Consider the following 19,021-nt stretch of genomic DNA (forward strand, 5'->3'; position numbering starts at 1 on the left):
CAAGTTCAGGTGAACACTAAAGATCCCAAGGCACTATTTGTAAAGGAATATTCTCACGGTGTCCTGGCCATCAATCCCCCAAATAACACTGGCCATTTATTTCAGGAGACTAATATATGCAAATTGGCTGCCCCATTCAATTACAAATATACAAGTAACCTCACTTTACGGTGAATTCTTCGAAGTGCTCTGAGATTCCCTCCCAATGTGAAAGGGGCTATATCAAATGCAAAAATTATCATCTCAGCCAAGGTTATAGAGCAACAATTCAAATAAGCTAGCGATCTTTAAAAATAACCATGGATTTCCCTCCCGACTGCAATTTAGGGAATTCATATTAATGGTAAGAAAAAAATTATTCTAGTATATTCTAGTAATATAACAAGACACTCTACCGCAAAATAAATTCTGTATTGCTGTCCTCTCAACCAATACATTCTGGGTGCTCATAAATCTCTGGATTTAGATAGCATTCATGAAAGTGTTCTAATTTTCCATGGCTAGTGACATCAGCCTCTAAGAAACATGTACAAAAAANCTGATAACTTATCACCCCAAGAGAAATAGCTCAAATCACTACTTATCACTATTTAATTTTGTATTGTATTCTTCAAAACAGACATTATTATTATATATTGAAGGGATTCTCTCAACATGCAAACAACTAAAATAAATACTTATACAAGTCCATTGCAAATGAAAGTGCTAAACCTTACCTACAGCCGGGAAGGAACTATCGATAAACTTCCGTTAGTCATAGCACTCAACTATATTTACCTCTTAATTTAAAGAGAAACTCAAGCGGTAAGCAATTTTGTCTATTACATTGTTCTACATTTAGTTATAAATATCTTAGCAAAGAAGCATATTAGTGATTAGGGTTTGCAATTTCCCCACACAATGAATTTCCAATCTTGACTGTGCCACTGTGGGGAAGCCCCATGCACAGCCTATAAGAATGGAAATTACTGCAGGACAAATGACACTAGGATGCAGTCATGCAACACTATCATACAGCATTAGGTGATTAATTGAAATTCCACATTGTTAGAATCCCAAGAGCACAACTTTACCCAGTCCTCTCAACCAGGGAAGCAGTGTATGCAGAATAAAAGAGGGGAAGTACAGAATAAAAGATGGGAAACAAACCTCAGTAATTTCTCATTCCTCAGGTCAATGCACTTGGTGATTTGTGCTACCTGAGTACAAGACTCTCCTCTTTGACCGTGCCTTCCTCCACCCTCCTACCCCCCCACCCTCCCTGATCCCAACCCACCCCACCCCGCTCAAGTCCTAATCCTTGACTGTCCAGCGCTTTGGGCCGTCCTCCCGAAGTGGAAGGCGTTTTACAAATGTAACTTTCTATTGCATTGATAAAAACTTTTGTTACATAAAAATCGTACAAGTAAAATCAATCATGAGCATAAGTGAATAAGGAACCACTAACTCATTCATGATATTTATTCAAAAGAGAATAATATTAATTATTATACAGAGGTAGCCATTTAAGCCATTTGCATCAGCCCCGGACACGCTTAAACCGAAGCTAACTGAAATTCCCTTACTTCTTCCAGCCCAGCGAGGAACGGAGGCAGGTCGCCTACTCCCTCCCATTGCAGTCCCATTAAACAGGAAGAGGACAAATCAGCGGCGGTTCCTATATGATTAATAGCCTGAAGTTGTGAATGGATGGGGGTCTCCATACAATCACAAACGGCCCCAGTCTTATCAGTTAATCGCAATTTGACTCCTCTCATCTCCATCCCGGAGCCACTCATGGCTGATTGGAGCCGCTTGAGACACAAAGTAAGTTGATGCAGTGGCAATCAGTGTGGTATTTTGTCCAAATTAACTGGTATATTTAAAATAGGAAACAATACAAATGAATCAGGGCTGGGAGTTGTCTCCGATTTACCCAGAATCCAGCGTTAAGCAGTGTCTGTCTTAAGCAGCTTCCCCTGTATTTGGGTTTAATTAACTGTCTCATTCCTGTATAATTCATGCCACTGTTGTTTCCACAGAAATCAGCAGTCATCCAATGGTTTCAAGAGAGTTTAGCTGGACATCAAGTGTCAACAGTGAAGCAACCTTAGCGGTCGGCATATCAGTTAAGCCTGATTCTGTCGTTAATTGATATCCAAAGAAATCCAAATCCACACTTATTAATAATAATACTTGCGTTTGGTATGGCGCCTTATCACATCATTGAAAAGGCTCAAAACGCTAAATTTTACCATGAAGTGCAGTGAGTGCAGTGCATATTTGTAGATCAATACAACAACCAAATTGCACACAGAATGTCCCGCAAATAACCATGAAGTGAATGACTAATTTTGTTTGGGGGATTGTTGGTCAGAACACCGTGAGAAACTCCCTTCTCTTTTTGAATAGTGCCATGGGATCTTTCATGTCCACTGAATAGACAGCCAGGACATTTTATCCGAAGGACGGAACATCCAATACAATACCAGCGCCTTGGGACATCCTCCCGATGTGAAAGGTGCTATACAAATGTAATTGTGTATTGTATTTTGTATTGTAACACCCCTCCCAGCATTGCTATGAACTAAAAATCTCAATGTGAAGTTCAAACCCAAAACCTTCTGACACGGAAATGAGAGTACTACCAACTAAGCCAGGCTGACAGTTTCAAGCAGGGAGAAAACAGATAACAATCAGAATGCAGAACTGGCTTTTCTATGCTGCATAGACCTGGATTTAAACTCAGGAACTAACTCATCTACAATAGTCGAGTTCTACACCAAGCAGTGCATCTGTACTGAGCCATCAGTTGAGTAAATTACTTTTAAATGGTTTTCTGTTCACATCAAATCTATTCAGACAGTACTTCAAAGTCCACAGTAATAATCATATTGCAGAGGAATGTACAGGACAAATTCTAACTGTATGATCTTGCAAAAAATAGATTTTCTGCAAAAGAAGAGAATCAATGTTCTGCAGCATAAAAAATTTTCCAGCAAAAGAATTGGCTAAACATTTCCTGCCATGTAGAAGATACTTTTATATAGAATATTCATTAACATTACCTACGGGGATCTGACACCTGCTTCACATCAGGAAACTGTTGCAACCATTTAGATTATTATAACTCCATAGAGAAGTCTGGAAATTGGCATTTGGAACAAATTTGAACGCCAAATGAAAGGTGCAAGAGCAAAAGTTAGTATTACCCAGTCAGCACCAACTCTTACTGGCTCAGGCATCCTCTTTCATGTTGGAATACAGGTCATGGCAAAAGCTGATTCCTAAGCGGTTTCATAACCTGTCATCAGAATGGTTCCTGGTGCACTGTGAAACCCCAAATGGAAGGCTTCTACAAACAGTATAGACAAAAGTTAGGAATGGTGATCTTTCTTTAAACCAAACTGCTTTTTTTCCCTACCTATTTTTCTATATTTTATGCATATAGTGGGGAAGGCAGGAAACAAACATCCTATATTTAAAATATTGCCCCCGCAATTGTATTTCAAAGGTGTATTTTTTGAGTGCGTATGTGAATGTATGGGGAGGGAGGTATTAGACGCAGAGAATGGAAAACTTACTTCTAGCAGCAAACTTTGCCAAGTCAAGCAAAGTATGGGCCAGACACAGAGTAGCATCGTCTCAACAATATGCTTCGACCCCAAACTTTCCAAATGATCCCTTTTTCTACAGCATTAGCCCGCATATTTTCATTTCTCGTATCAGCCACCTTTACAATAAAATACAAAATTACATTTGTATAGTGCCTTTCACGTTGGGAGGACATCCCAAGGCGCTGGACTGTCATGGATTTGCACCCGAACTGGGGATTGGGATCAGGAAGAGTGGAGGGCATGGAGGGTAGGAGGGTGACCAAAGGCTCGGTCAAAGAGGGAGGGTTTTGAGACATGCTTTGAAGGATGCAAGGGAGGGAGTGAGGCAAAGGGAATGTGGGATGGAGTTCCAAAGGGTGGCGGTAGAAAGGCTGAAGGCACGACCACCGATGGTGGGGCGAGCCTGGCGGGGGACATGAAGCCATGAAGACATGGAGCAGGCTACACCTTTGTGATTTGAATATTACTGGCAATTCAGTGCCAACATGGGCACAAACAAAATTCATGCCAATACTTGAAGCTGTTAGAATAAAATCTTCGACTGGATCAGATTAAACCAGATTTAAACCCATGTCACAGAAGTTACCCATTAATCATCCAGTCTCCAGTCAAATTACACAATAATCAGAGAGCAGGGTCTGAGTGGATGTATTTTGAACATCAAATTGAATTAAGATTAAACAATTTGCATTTATATAGTGCCCTTCACGCAAGGTAGCAGCTTGGAGCGCTTAACAATGGTATAGTTTGACGTCGAGTTGGGGAGAAAGGGGAGATGGAGTCCTGTAGCTCAGTGGTTAGAGCACACGCCTCGCAAGTGAGAGACCTGGGTTTGATTCCCGGCAAGGCAAAACCTTGGGCAAGTTTCCTTACTGCACACGCCTGATAATAATCCCTCAAGAAAAAAATAAATTGGTCACTTCAATCCATGACTGTTTGTGGGACACTGCTGTGTGCAATTGGCTGCTGCAGTTTGCCCACAAATATAGTCAATTCACTTTACAGTATATTCAGTGAAGCGCTTTGAGATGTCTAGAAGACGTGAAAAGCGCTATATCAAACGCAAGGATTATTGTTATTATTAGGTGACTGTAGGCATGGTGAAGAGGAAAGTCTTCAGGTATGATATGAAGATAGGCAAAGAGAGGCAAAGCAGAGGGATTGGGGCAGGGAGTTCCAGATTGGGGCATAACGACTGAAAGCACAGCCACTGATGGTGGAGTGGAGGGGTCAATGGACATACAGAAGGCCCGATCCGACTGAGCAGAGGGGAGTGGAGGAATGGAATGTGCCCAGGTTAGTGAGGGAGGTGCCAGGGCATGAAGTGATTTGTAGGCGAGTATGAGGACATTAGGGTTTCAATTTCTCTCCCTCCTCCCTCCCCCACTCCCCTCTCTCCTCTCACATAAAAGTACACATTATTTTTGCTCCTCTGAATCTCGCACAGTTTTGGGGGGATAGAGCAAGGCCTATCAAAAAGTAATCTCAAGTGTATAAACAGCATTTGGATTAGAAAACAATATGATCCTACTGACTACTTGAAGTCCAAGTTACAGGCAAACTGCACAAGTCATATAAAAATTTGAGTTAATCAATAATCTACAGTGCATGCGTAATTCAATGCAGCCAGTAAGTGTGCATGTGGTACTTCATAATTGCAGCTGGTAAGTGTGCATGCCAGGTCAAGACTGTATTTCCCATTATTCAATGTATATTGACTAAATACGCCATATTTGCACTTATCGGCAAACATTGGAATTGCGGGAAATGAAGTTCATTTGCACATGCACCATCAGGTCAAGATTACATTTCCCATGATTCAACGAACCACTTTGTTATGCATGTGCAGATTTTTGATTAAATCTGATTTTATACGACTTATACAAGTTTGCTTGCAACTCGGACTTTACGCAAGTCATTTTAAAAGTTGTGGTCCTGGCTGATATGATTTACGTGAGCTTTACTGTATATTAGTTTTAGGATTGAGCTTTGTATTACAGTGCAGCATCTCTGAATTTTTGTTGTATTTTGCTACAGGCAACATCATACATAAGAATAGAAATCACGGTCAAAAGGAGTTTCACAATGACATCTTTGGGATCACATATCAATTCATACTCAAAATTCTGTATTTAACATTATTACATTAGGCACAGTATAACCACAGCACAGAATGAGCTATAGAACTTACGGTGTCGACCATAAATCATGAACAGAAAAACTGTAAGATTCACAATTGATTTATGAGGCTAGCCACCTGGGTTATAAAATCGTATCTGACACATACTCATACATCCATGTTAATCTTAAAACCTGTGCAAAATTACAAAATCAAAATTTTGAAGATAAAAATGCACCGTGAAAACAACAGAATATCTTGCACTTTTTATGATAGAAATGAGGGAGCTAATCTGCGCTATGTTACTACAGTATACAATCTATTTAGAAGGGTCATACTGAACTACACTGCAAATATATCATTATCTTACAACTTGCACTTCTAAAATAAGTGAGAAGAGGGAATAAACAGTATATTTATTATCTGTTTCCTGATAAGTGCAGCTGGTCATGGAAAGTAATATAGAAAACACTTCAGTTTGATTTTTTCAGTCTTTTGGTCAAAAGCTAAAAACTTACCTACAACTTCAGTACTGTCAGCTCCACTTAAGTGAATACCTGATAAATGAATATTACTGTTAAGTAAGTAGAAATTTGAAAATCCAAAAGTATATTTTTTATCAACACACATTTGTTAAATAATCTTAGTGATTTATTCTTGCTAAATCATTACACATTTCATTATATAGAGGCCAAATTGCAATCATTTTTGCATGACTGCTGTTATTTTAACAACATATCAACTCACAACATTAGTTATTCTAGTAAATTTATATTTTGGACAATAATCTCTTACAATTAAAAGCATGCAAATAAAGTGTGACAAAAAATACTAAACTTTCACTGTAAATCTCACACAAGTGAACAAAATGTTGTGGAAACAGCATTTAACTTTAGAGACTGCAAGTGTGGATGAACAGCAAGCATACAGTCAATATCAAATCCTCCGCAGCTTATTATCTGTCCCCGGTTGGATTTTTAATCCATTTTTACCACTTATTATCCTTAGTTGAACGACTTCAATGGAGTCAATTATGTCATGCTCTCAGATGTAAACATGCTTTATATACCCACATGACTTACTGCAGCAGTTGGCCTTCTTTTACAAACTGGCCCAAAGTTACATTTTGAAAAAAGTGTCCTGAAAATTTAGTATGATTTATACTGTTCAAAAATGGGTTAGTTTGTATTGAGGACCATCTTTGTCTGATACCAACAGAGCACTTTTGTTTCTGAGCTCCATAGTAGAGCCTTTCAACTGAGGATTCACTTAATGTATATGCCTATTAAAAGTTAAGCAATCTGGAGGCACAAAAATATGAATACTTCACATTTGCATCCTTTAACAGAAAACGTTTAATCTCAAAATCAACAAAGATGCAACTTTTCAACAATGCAAATAGACATTTTAAAATTTAAAGCTGCAGACCCTCTCCAATTAACATTTTTGTTATTTCAGGGGACACCCATTGAAATAATTCCTTCCCACTCTCAATTAGTGTTTCTTGATGCAACTATGCAATTACGATTACTGTGTGCAGTCGGTCAACCTGATCAAGTTTTCCTAGGTCTTCAGGGGCCGTATCAAAAATGAACTGAGAAGACCTACATCAGTCTGGGAAAAGGAATGAGGACTCATCCAGAGTTACTCAGCAAGAAGGCAGCAATGGTCAAAAGCAGAAGATGTGGAAAAATACAGTGAATTAATAAGACAGGGAAAGAATGACAAAATAGTTGGTGGGCAGGAAGAACATTAACCAGTGCTGAACTGAGCAATCAATCAGGAATTCCCAAGTAATAGATGGAACCAAAGTGATTTCATTCAGATTGTGCATTTGATATTAAGATCCATGGATTACTGATGTAGACCTCAAATTAAGATGAATTGGTAACCCCAGTTTTCGTAGATAGACACGATTAATAATCCTAACCTTTCAATCCCTCTGTGGTGTTGCCCCACCCTACCTCCGTGATCTCCAAAAACCCTACCAACCGCTCTGCTCAGCGGGCCCCAACATGCTTCACATTCCTTGCCCTACCATTGGTAGCCAGTCTTTCAGCATATCTGCTTCCACTCTCTGGAACTCCCTTTGGCTCGCTCCCTCCCTCACTTTCTTCAAGGACTGCCTCAACGCCTTTCTCTCCAATTGCACTTTTAGTCAGCTTTCCCATCAACACAGCCCTCACTCCCAGCATGGGTACAAACCTTGGACAGTCCAGCGCTTTGGGACGGTCCTCCCAATGTGAAAAGTGCTATATAAACTATGTAAATTTATATTGTATAGAAAGATTGGAGATACAGTATTAAGGTGTTTCATCATTGAGGTCCTAGGAAAGAGTGAGTAAAGCATAGGACAATACAATTAAATTTGGACTTCAACACAGTAAAAATACCGAGAAGAATGCATAGGACAGCATACAAAGAACTTAGAAGGAAGAGAGGAAAGTTTGATATGGCAATAATCATAATATTATCAAACAAGAGAAATATTTGCAAGTGAGAGGAAGGTTGGAAACAGGTCTTTTTGTATAACCTATCCAGGAGGGCAAATAAAGTTCCAGATTTTTCCTAGCACTGATAACAGTAAACATGTCATGGACAGATTTCAGCAATATATTGTTAAGGGTTATCAAGGAGAAACATGTTTGGCACAAAAAGAGGAAACCAAGGTTCTTGAAATAGCTTTGGAGAATCCCATTTGAAAACAGAAATAATACTTCAATTACAAATGAGGCTTTCAATAAATTCCCACAAATATTTTAAAATAGGGCTGGCAGGAGTAAGGCATTGTGGTGATAGATAATTCCCAAGTAAAACATTGAATTATATTTATGTCTTAAGCACATGGAATGGATAGGCCTAGGAGTATTCCCTATTTCATATTCGGGATAGAAAAAATATTCCGGTGTTTTACAAGATTACCTTAGGTCAGGTGCTTTGTTAAAAAAAATCTCAGCTGACTAAATAAGTGACGTGGAGCCCATGAGGTGATAGGCTGTGTGCAAACTGTGAAAGGAGCACGGTTCAAGGCCCAAACAGCCTTTCCTTAATCCATTTTCTTCTGTCCTATTTCATGAGAAAAATGTTGACTAGAAAAAATTTCTCCCTATGTGAAATGCCTACATTCTGCCAGTTGACCTGTGACAAGAGACTTTTTTTTAAAAAAGGTGGGTGCCGCATGTCACGGAAAAAAAACATAATGTTAATTTTAAACCCGAGAAACTGAATTTAATGGTCACAATTTTAGTTTCCCAATCTTTCAATGCACAATTTATATAATATTTAAGCACAATAGGGGAAATAATGAAATACAAAGGGGCTCTAGAACTGTGTTCCCTAGTTATAAGACGAGGTCATTGATGGATGAAATTTTTCCAACATCTCAAATCTCAATATCGCATTAGCTTTGAGACATTATTTCACAGGAACATTGGCCCATCTTCGCGATTGTCAACATGAAAGACTTTAAGAAGGCACGAATGATCTCAAAATGCAAATATGAATCATATGTTGAAATATATTTTGAATTACTGTGAATTAGGTTGTGTAAATAATGTTGAATTATGATTTAATAGGGACATGTTCATACATTTTTAATGCAGTTAGCATTGTGCTTATCAACCCATGGCTGTTTATTTAGATTTTACCAAGCACCCCTGAAATAAAAAAAATCTAGAAATGCAGCTTTAATGTAAAAAGTTAAATTTCATTCTTAACCGACAAAATGAAAATAGCATCTTAAGAAATAAGTAATTCTCCATTGACTACATATTTCAAAGACAATGGAGTGAAATTTTTTAGCTTATAAAAATATACAAGTTCGATCACAACCACACATCCCACTATTTACTACGAGATGGTTCAAGCAGTCACTATACGTCTCACTCTCTGTCTCATTCATTCAAATCCAACTAGTTAATGCATGAACCTGCAAAAGGGAATTTCAGAGACTGGGGCGCTCTAAAAAAACATTTTTTTTAAATGCGCCAAAGGACCCCAATTTTCTGGAGGGGGGTGGGCAAGGAGGGGTTTTTGCTGCTTAAAACAATTCCCCCAAAATCTGTCTTGGAAAGTATGAGCAGTGAACAATTGGCCCGGGAGAGGAGGGAAATTGGTAGGGGAGGAAAAAAAAGCCCCTGGGGGAAGACGGGGTCGGAAGGCAAAGGAGGGGGCCGGCAAGGCGGGGGGGGGGGTGGGCTGGGAGGGGAGCCGAGGAGGGGGCAAGAGGGGGGTGGGCGAGACCGGGGCAAGGGGGGGGGGGCGAGACCGGGGGATGGGGGGCGAGACCGGGGATGGTGGGGGGCGAGACCGGGGATGGTGGGGGGGCGAGACCGGGGGATGGTGGGGGGGCGAGACCGGGGGATGGTGGGGGGGCGAGACCGGGGGATGGTGGGGGGCGAGACCGGGGGATGGTGGGGGGGCGAGACCGGGGGATGGTGGGGGGGCGAGACCGGGGATGGTGGGGGGGCGAGACCGGGGGATGGTGGGGGGGGCGAGACCGGGGGATGGTGGGGGGGCGAGACCGGGGGATGGTGGGGGGGGCGAGACCGGGGGATGGTGGGGGGGCGAGACCGGGGGATGGTGGGGGGCGAGACCGGGGGATGGTGGGGGGGCGAGACCGGGGATGGTGGGGGGCGAGACCGGGGGATGTGGGGGGCAGACACCGGGGGATGTGGGGGGCAGACACCGGGGGATGTGGGGGGCAGACACCGGGGGATGTGGGGGGCAGACACCGGGGGATGTGGGGGGCAGACACCGGGGGATGTGGGGGGCAGACACCGGGGGATGTGGGGGGGGGCAACACTGAGGAATGGGGGGCAAGACTGGGGAAGCGGGGACAAGACTGGGGGGGGGGGGGAGACTCGGGGAGGGGATGTGGGGGTAGATTGGGGGGAGACTGGGGGAGGGGATGGGGGGGAGACTGGGGGAGGGGAGACTGGGGGAGGGGAGAGGGGTGGAGAGAGTGGGGGAGGGGAGGAGTTGAGAGAGTGGGGGAGGGGAGGAGTTGAGAGAGTGGGGGAGGGGAGGAGTTGAGAGAGTGGGGGAGGGGAGGAGTGGGGAGACTGGGGAGGGCAGGAGTGGGGAGAGGAGTGGAGAGTGGGGGAGGGGAGGAGTGGAGAGTGGGGGAGGGGAGGAGTGGAGACTGGGGGAGGGGAGGAGTGGAGACTGGGGGAGGGGAGGAGTGGGGAGACTGGGGGAGGGGAGGAGTGGGGAGACTGGGGGAGGGGAGGAGTGGGGAGAGTGGGGGAGGGGAGGAGTGGGGAGAGTGGGGGAGGGGAGGAGTGGGGAGAGTGGGGAGGGGAGGAGTGGGGAGAGTGGGGGAGGGGAGGAGTGGGGAGAGTGGGGGAGGGGAGGAGTGGGAGAGTGGGGGAGGGGAGGAGTGGGGAGAGTGGGGGAGGGGAGGAGTGGGGAGACTGGGGAGGGGAGGGGAGAGTGGGGGAGGGGAGGGAGAGTGGGGGAGGGGAGGAGTGGGGGAGGGGAGGAGTGGGGAGACTGGGGGAGGGGAGGAGTGGAGAGAGTGGGGAGAGTAGGGGAGGGATGGAGTGGGGAGGAGTGGGGAGAGTAGGGGGGGAGGAGTGGGGAGAGTGGGGGAGGGGTGGAGTGGGGAGAGTAGGGGGGGGAGGAGTGTGGATAGTGGGGAGGGGTGGAGTGGGGGAGGAGGGGTGGAGTGGGGAGAGTGGGGAGGGGTGGAGTGGGGAGAGTAGGGGGGGAGGAGTGTGGAGAGTGGGGAGGGGTGGAGTGGGGGAGGAGTGGGGGAGGGGAGGGGTGGAGTGGGGAGAGTGGGGGAGGGGTGGAGTGGGGAGAGTGGGGGAGGGGTGGAGTGGGGGGAGGGGTGGAGTGGGGAGGAGTGGGAGACTGGGGGAGGGGTGGAGTGGGGAGAGGGAGGGGTGGAGTGGGGAGACTGGGGGAGGGGAGGAGTGGGGGAGGAGTGGGGAGACTGGGGGAGGGGAGGAGTGGGGGAGGGTGGAGTGGGGAGAGTGGGGAGGGGTGGAGTGGGGAGACTGGGGAGGGGTGGAGTGGGGAGACTGGGGGAGGGGAGGAGTGGGGGAGGGGAGGAGTGGGGAGAGTGGGGGAGGGGTGGAGTGGGGAGACTGGGGGAGGGGAGGAGTGGGGGGGAGTGGGGAGACTGGGGGAGGGGAGGAGGAGTGGGGAGACTGGGGGAGGGGAGGAGTGGGGGAGGGGAGGGTGGGGGAGGAGTGGGGAGACTGGGGGGGAGGGGGAGGAGTGGGGAGACTGGGGGAGGGAGAGTGGGGAGACTGGGGGAGGGGTGGAGTGGGGAGGAGTGGGGGGGGGGAGTGGGGGAGGCGGAGTGGGGGGAGGGGTGGAGTGGGGGAGTGGGGGGGGAGGAGTGGGGGGAGGGAGGAGTTGGGGAGGTGGAGGGGGAGAGTGGGGGAGGGGAGAGAGACAGAGAGAGGCGGGAAACGGCTCCTATTAACATGTCCAATCTCTCGGGGCCTGGAGTGCGGTGGCGGTGGTGGTGGCTGTGGGGGGGGGCGCGGGGCCCCGGTGTGTTTGGGGGTAAATCCCCGGGGCGGGGGGGGGGCGCGGTGTCTGGATTGCAGGAAGAGAGAGAGAGAAAGTGGGACGGACGGACGGACGGAGAGAGGGAGGGAGCGCGGCGCCCATCCCCGGCTCTTACCGTCATAGTAATAACAGACTTTCTTCCTACCGCCGCCGCCGCCGCCGCTTCCCTGACTCAGCGCCATGACAGCAGTGAGAGCCGCGCGCACCCCGCAGCGCAGCCACCAATTCAAACCGGTTTTGTAGCCCAAACCCCCGCAATCCCTCGCCCAGAAGTAGCCCAACAGCGGGGCGTCGCCTCCCGTCGGTGGCCGCGCGGCCCCGACTCGGTGTGAGTGCTCAGTGAGTCCCTCCCGCAGGATTAGGTTTATTCGCTTGTTTTGCGTTGGGACACCCGCCCAAAGCACCGCGCGTTTCACTCCCCAACACCCAAAACAACAGCGGCCAGGACCCAAACCCGCCCCAAAACCCGCCCAATCCAGCCGCTGTGTTGGCCAGCACCAACACCCACCCCGCGGGGGGGGGGGGGGGGACACACACACACACACTCTCTCAAACACTCCCGACACAACAGCCGGACTAACTCTACTCGGAGCGTTGATTCGGGAGTGAGTTCAGGTTTTGCGCGCGTTGCACCGACAGAGGAAAGGGGGAGTCATCGGGTTTCTTTCCCCCTTTAAGTCTCTCTCTCTCTCTCTCCCCTCCCCCGGCAGTGGGTGATTGGCACGGCCCGCCAGCCCCTCCCCCCCCCCCCCCCCGCACTCCCCGCGCGCGCGCGCGCACGAGGGACTGTAACAAAGAGGGAGCCCGGGCTCGGGGTGTCACGTGGTGCGGCGCTTGTTGGCTCTGGTGTCGAGATGCAGAGGAGGTCGTGTGTTTTCCCAAAGGGCACCGACCTGCGGCTCTTCTGCGCCCTGAGCTCAGAGTCACCACCAGCCTTCCGCACTGACCAGGGCTGGATGCAGAACTCAAGGGGAGGGACGCAACCTTCCAGCCTGTTCCACCGGTTTATTAGAGCGTGGCAGATCTTTTCGTCCGAACGCCTCGCTCCTCCACCGAACCCCCCCCCCCCCCCCCCCACAATGCCTACCAACTATCTGTATACGTATCTTTTAAAGGGTCTCGTCAGCCTGGTTCAGTTTGGTAGCACTCTCGCCTCTTGAGTAATAATAATAATAATAATCCTTGCATTTGATATAGCGCTTTTCACGTCGGGAGGACGTCCCAAAGCGCTTCATAGAACACACTGTAAAGTGAATTGACTGTATTTGTGGGCGAACGCGGCAGCCAATTGCGCACAGCAATGTCCCACAAACAGTTGTAGATCGAAAATGACCAATTTATTTTTGGTTTTGGAGGGATTATTATTAGGTGTGTGGAGTAAGGAAACTTGCCCAAGGTTTCGCCCTCTGCCTGGAATTGAACTCAGGTCTCTCACTTGCAAAGCGAGTGCTCTAACCACTGAGCTACAGGACTCCACGAGTAGGAAGGTTGTGGGCTTCAGCCCTACGTCAAGCTTTGAATTCAGCCTAAATTGACCCTCCAGGCCAGTGCAGGAGTGTCCTGTCCTGCATTGTCCAGCATGGAGACACTACTGAGAGTGAAAGTGGTATATAAATGCAAGTTTTTGTTAAACCAAGGTCCCATCTACCTGTTCAGGTTCACGTTAAAAATGCCACTGTACTATTTAAAAAGAGAAGGGAGTTTCTCCCTGTGGCCAGGCCAGTTACTCCAAATAAAACTTTACGGCTGTTTGTGGGACATTGCTGCGCGCAAATTAGATGCACATGTCACCTACAAAATATGCAATCACTGCACTACTCAGTATATCCAGCGAGAGGTCCTCCTGATATGAAAGGTGCTGTACCAAATTAACAATTATATTAAACATCGGACATAATCTACAAAACTAAAATAAAAACAGTAAAGAGCTGGAGAGCAGAAGAGAGGGGGAGATATAGGAGAGAGGATTAAGAGGGGTGGGCGCTTGTGTGAATATAAACAATGGCATCGACTTCTGAAATGCACTCTGCCGGTTTCCCCAAATCCACCACGCACAGGATCCAGCTAATCCAAATCACTGCCAGCCACATACTCACCCGGGCTAAACCCCGCATTTCCATCACACCACTTCCAGCCAGGCACCACTGTCTCCCTTTCGTCGAACCGATCTATTTCAAGATCCTCACACTCATTTTTAAATCCCTTCATGCCCTGACACTTTCCAACCTTCTTATCCCGCAACCCACTGCCTCCACTCGACTGGCTCCAGCATTCTGTATGTCCCTCGTGCCCTCCATTCCACCATTGGTGGCCGCACTACAACCCAAAACTCTGGAAAATTTCCTTTATCCCTCCGCCTTGCCCCTTCCTTTCCCATCTTCAGGTCACACCTGAAGATCTTCTACCCTGAAGCTAACCTGCGTACCAGAGTTCTTGACAGTGGCAGAGCACGACAGCGAGCTGGGTGAAGGGTGAGGTGACCGTAGACACTCAAATAGGAAGCACGAAGCTTCATCTCAACAATCTGCTTTTCCTCCAGCCTCGGCACTGTCTCGTGCAGCTTTCCTCAGGGCTCTGTCCTTGGTCCCTTCCTCTTCAATATCTACATACTCTCTCTTGGTTACATCATCCGCAGACATGGGGTCAACTTCCATATGTATGCGGATGACACCGAATTCTATCTCTCTGCCTCCACCCTCGACTCCAGGACCACTGCTATCCTGACAGAATATCTGTCAGACATCAAGTCCTGGATGAGAGCTCACTCTCTTCAATTGAACATCAACAAGACCGAGGCTCTCCTGATTGGCTCTCGTCAGTACCTCCTCACCTCAGTTACTGAGGCTTCACCATCCAAGGATGACACTCCACCTCACTGAGCCAGTCCAGAACCTTAGTGTGACTTGCTTGACCCTCAACTATCCTTTCTACCCCACATCCGTGCCATGACCCACTCTGCCTTCTCCCACCTCCACAACATCGCCCGGCTCCGCCACTTGCCTCAACCCTCAGGCTGCCAAAACCATCATCCATGCATTCATCACATTTAGGCTCGACTACACCAACTCCCTGCTTGTCGGCCTTCCTAACTCTTCCCTCCAGATCATCCAGAACTCTGCAACTCGTGTCCTCCCCCGCACCACGCTCTGTGACCCCATCAACCTCACCTTCATCTGGCTGCACTGGCTCCCCATCCCCAAAGGATAGAGTTCAAAGTCCTTGTCCTTGCCTTCAAAGCACTCCACGGCCTTGCTCCCTCCTTCTGCGACATGCTGACCCCACATCAACCTGTCCACTCTCTTCGCTCAGCAGGCTGTGGCCTGCTTCATATCTCCCCACCCGGTCTGCTCCACCATCGGCCATCAGGCCTTCAGCCTCTTTGCCCCACCCTCTGAAACTGCATCCCACAGTACCTTCAACTTGCTCCCTCCCTTGCCTCTTTCAAGGTGGTCTCAAAACCCTCCTCTTCGACTAAACCTTCGATCACCATCCTAACCTCCCTCCCCAATCCCGATCCCCAGCTCGGGTTCAAATCCCTGATTGTCCAGGGTGTTGGGGCATGAAATGCACTATTCAAATGTGATTTTGTTTTTGTTGTAAATGCAAGTTGTTGTTAGTTGGATCAAATGGCCTGTTTCTAAGGCTGTATCTTTCTATAATTATATGTATCAGCCATAAGGTAGATGTGATTGGCAGACATTTAACTGGGACACCTTTGCAGAATGCAGTATATATATTTTTTAAAAAAACAAGCTATACTATACTCCTTTAAGATAATATTAATAATAATTCTTGCATTTGATATTAAGAAGTCTCAAAGCTCTTCACAGAATATACTGTAAAGTTAATTGACTGTATATTTTGCGGGCGAAATGCAGCAGCCAATTGCACACAGCAGTGTCCAACAAACATTTTTTTAAAAAGGAATTATTACACCCGGAAAAGCGATCCGCCAATCAACTAACAACCAGGTTCTTACCTACTACTAGGTAAACAGAGGGGTGTGGAGTAAGGAAACTTGCCCAACATTTTGCCTTGATGGGATCAAACCCAGGTCTCTAGCTTGCAAGGTGAGTGCTCTAACCACTAAGCTACAGGAAGATGAGAGGAACACTGTCATCCTGGCTCAATTTGTTGTACGTTTACCTGTGAATGAGAAAGTCATGGTTTCACAGATCACCTCGAACTCTGAGCTTCAATGGGCTTCTGCTGCAATGTCAAAGGTACCATTTTTGAATGATATGTTAAACCATGGTCTTTTCTGCCTGTTCTGGAGGATGCTAAAGATCCCATTACACTGTTCAAAAAGAGGAAGTAGTTTCTCCTTTGTCCTGGCTAACAATTGTTCAGGTAAAGTTCATCATTTACTTCATGGCTCTGTATGGGAAATTGCTGTGTGTAAATTGACTGTTGCATTTGCCTACAAAATGCACAGTCACTACACTTTACATTTCTTTGTTAGAACTACTAGATTGAGGTGTATTGGAATCAGGTTTTTATGGTTATTTGGGGCAAATACTAGTCCTGAAAGATCCTAGCAATGGCTTCCTTTAAGCACTACAACATGCTACTCTGTGTAAAGGGCACTGTATAAATGCAAGGTGGTGTTGTCTTTCCTGATTTGTTTGTTTGTAAATACGCAGTCATGATCTGTCATTAATCTTACTTTTTCAATTTGAACATTTTGTCTGTTATCGTCAAAATAACCAATCCCAAACTGACTAAAACCACTGCATACATTTACACTGTTGTTTTCATTAAACAAAATACCCTGAAGCAAGTTAAAGGTACTTATTATTTTAGAATTCATGAATTGTAAAAAGTATGAAGCCAGCTGAATGATTTATAACATCATGATTTCTGCTTGCAAGGACTGTTAGGACTCCAATCTCTATTTAATCAAAAACTTTTTTTTCAATTATTACAAACATTACTGTATATACTTTTTACCTAGTCTTTAACTGCTGTAACCAGCCTCCCCAAGGTAACTCTCCAAAGTCTGCCTCAGATTTTAGACAGCAAGGTAATGTATATTGGCATGGTCAGATGTCCCTGTTTTGATGTTAAAATACTATACACAGTTTCACATCACTTAATGTAATATTGCTGAAAGCTATGATTTACATGAGGTTAATTATAACAGTGTAAGGTTTTTAAAGAGCCTTATAGCTGTTTAAATATGCTCAACAAATATTGCAATAGGCAGTTTGGGTATATGCAGATAGAAAAAGTATTGTCACAAGAGACAATCAAAATCTACTAGAAACAAGCAAATTTATCTGCAGGAACAGTCATACTGTATGTCAATTTTATAGATAAATGCATCAAAGGAATCACGTGGAGGTGTGTTATAGATCAGTGCTATCCAATAGAAATCGCTGACTAGCCACAGATGTGGCTACAGTGACACAAGCAATCATTTTGGTAGAAGAAGCTTTACATACACTCACACATTCAAGTAAATTTACTTCACATGTATGTATTTTGTCCACAAATATATGGTCAATTCACTTTACAGTCTATTCTGCGAAGCGCTTTGCAATGTCGAGAAGGCGTGAAAAGTGCTACATCAAATGCAAGGATTATTATTATTATTTATTATTATTGTTTATATATGTATACCTACTTAAAGATCTACCACATTCAGTGTGAAATGTTGTCGTCTTCTCTTTATTTTTCTTTCGCAAGATGCACCAGCCCTGTTCTCCATCCAGACCCGCCCTTGCTCTCCATCCAAAACATGGTTCGATGCTGTTTGCCCTTTGCCATGATCTGCCCTGTTGGAGATGCCAATTGCACACAGTAAGTGTCCCACAAACAGTCATTGATTGAAGTGACCAATTCATTATTATTATTTTTTTGAAGGAATTATTCCCCTCAGAAAAGCAATCTGCCAATCGACTAACAACTGGGTTCCTACTTACTGCTAGGTAAACAGAGGTGTGTGGAGTAAGTAAACATGCCCAATAATTTGCCCTGCTGGGAATCGAACCCAGGTCTATCACTTGCGAGGCGAGTGCTCTTACCACTGAAAGTCCGAAAGTTCAATTTAACTTTCTCACATTGCAATTGGCTGCCAGGTTTCAACCACAAAATACAGTCAATTCATTTTACAGTCTATTCTTTGAAGCGCTTTGAGTGTCTAGAAGATGTGAAAAGCACTATATCAGATGCAAGAATTATTACTATGATTATTATTATTATTCTGTGAAACACTTTGAGACATCTAAAAGATGTGATAAGGCGCTTTATCAAATGCAATGATTATTATTATTATTGTTAGACTCGGTGGGAGAGAAATTCCACCAGAGTCTAAATTTACACCATTTTATTAGTATTTCAGAGCATGCAGAATTTGATAAATTCTTAAACACATTATTAGTTAAAAAAAAGGTTAGGGTTAGGAAGTTAAGAATTTGCCAACTTTTACATGCTCTGAAATCCTAAGAAAACTGAATCAATCAGGATCCAAGTGGAATTTCCATATATATTAATAGCGCTATATCAAATGCAAGGATTATATATGATTCTTCTCAGCTGATTGCCTCATGTTGATTTCAAACCTCCTATTTTGGGATGCTGCTTGTTTCATTTAAAGTATTCAAACTGTGTAAAGTGGTTCCTATGCACTTTAGATCTTAATGGAGTCTGGAAGTTGACAGTTCAACCAACAAATCACTGTTTTGTCAGTTAGATGCTGCACTTATACCATTGCGTTAAAGACACCAAATAACAGTATTCATCTTCTCCACAAGACTTTGAAGATATAGGAAAACTATAA

The 19,021-nt window shown here is 45.4% G+C and overlaps 1 protein-coding gene across 2 annotated transcripts in view; it reads right to left on the reverse strand.

Annotated features, from left to right (window-relative positions):
- The window catches only part of LOC103182606 (histone deacetylase 2), a 42,936-nt gene extending 30,230 nt beyond the window's left edge, over nt 1–12,706 (reverse strand). The window contains exons 1-2 of one of the 2 annotated variants that reach the window (XM_042332798.1): nt 12,356–12,706; nt 6,234–6,272 (exon numbers count right to left, since the gene is read on the reverse strand). In XM_042332798.1, the coding sequence (XP_042188732.1) occupies nt 6,234–6,272; nt 12,356–12,422 (106 nt within the window). In that variant the 5' untranslated portion in view covers nt 12,423–12,706. The remainder of the gene's footprint in view (nt 1–6,233; nt 6,273–12,355) is intronic. The other variant, XM_042332799.1, reaches the window with a different exon arrangement.
- Nucleotides 12,707–19,021: the final 6,315 nt, after the last annotated feature.

This window comes from Callorhinchus milii, unplaced genomic scaffold, assembly GCF_018977255.1.
Source record: "Callorhinchus milii isolate IMCB2004 unplaced genomic scaffold, IMCB_Cmil_1.0 Scaffold3, whole genome shotgun sequence".
In the NCBI taxonomy this organism is placed as follows: Eukaryota; Metazoa; Chordata; class Chondrichthyes; order Chimaeriformes; family Callorhinchidae; genus Callorhinchus; species Callorhinchus milii.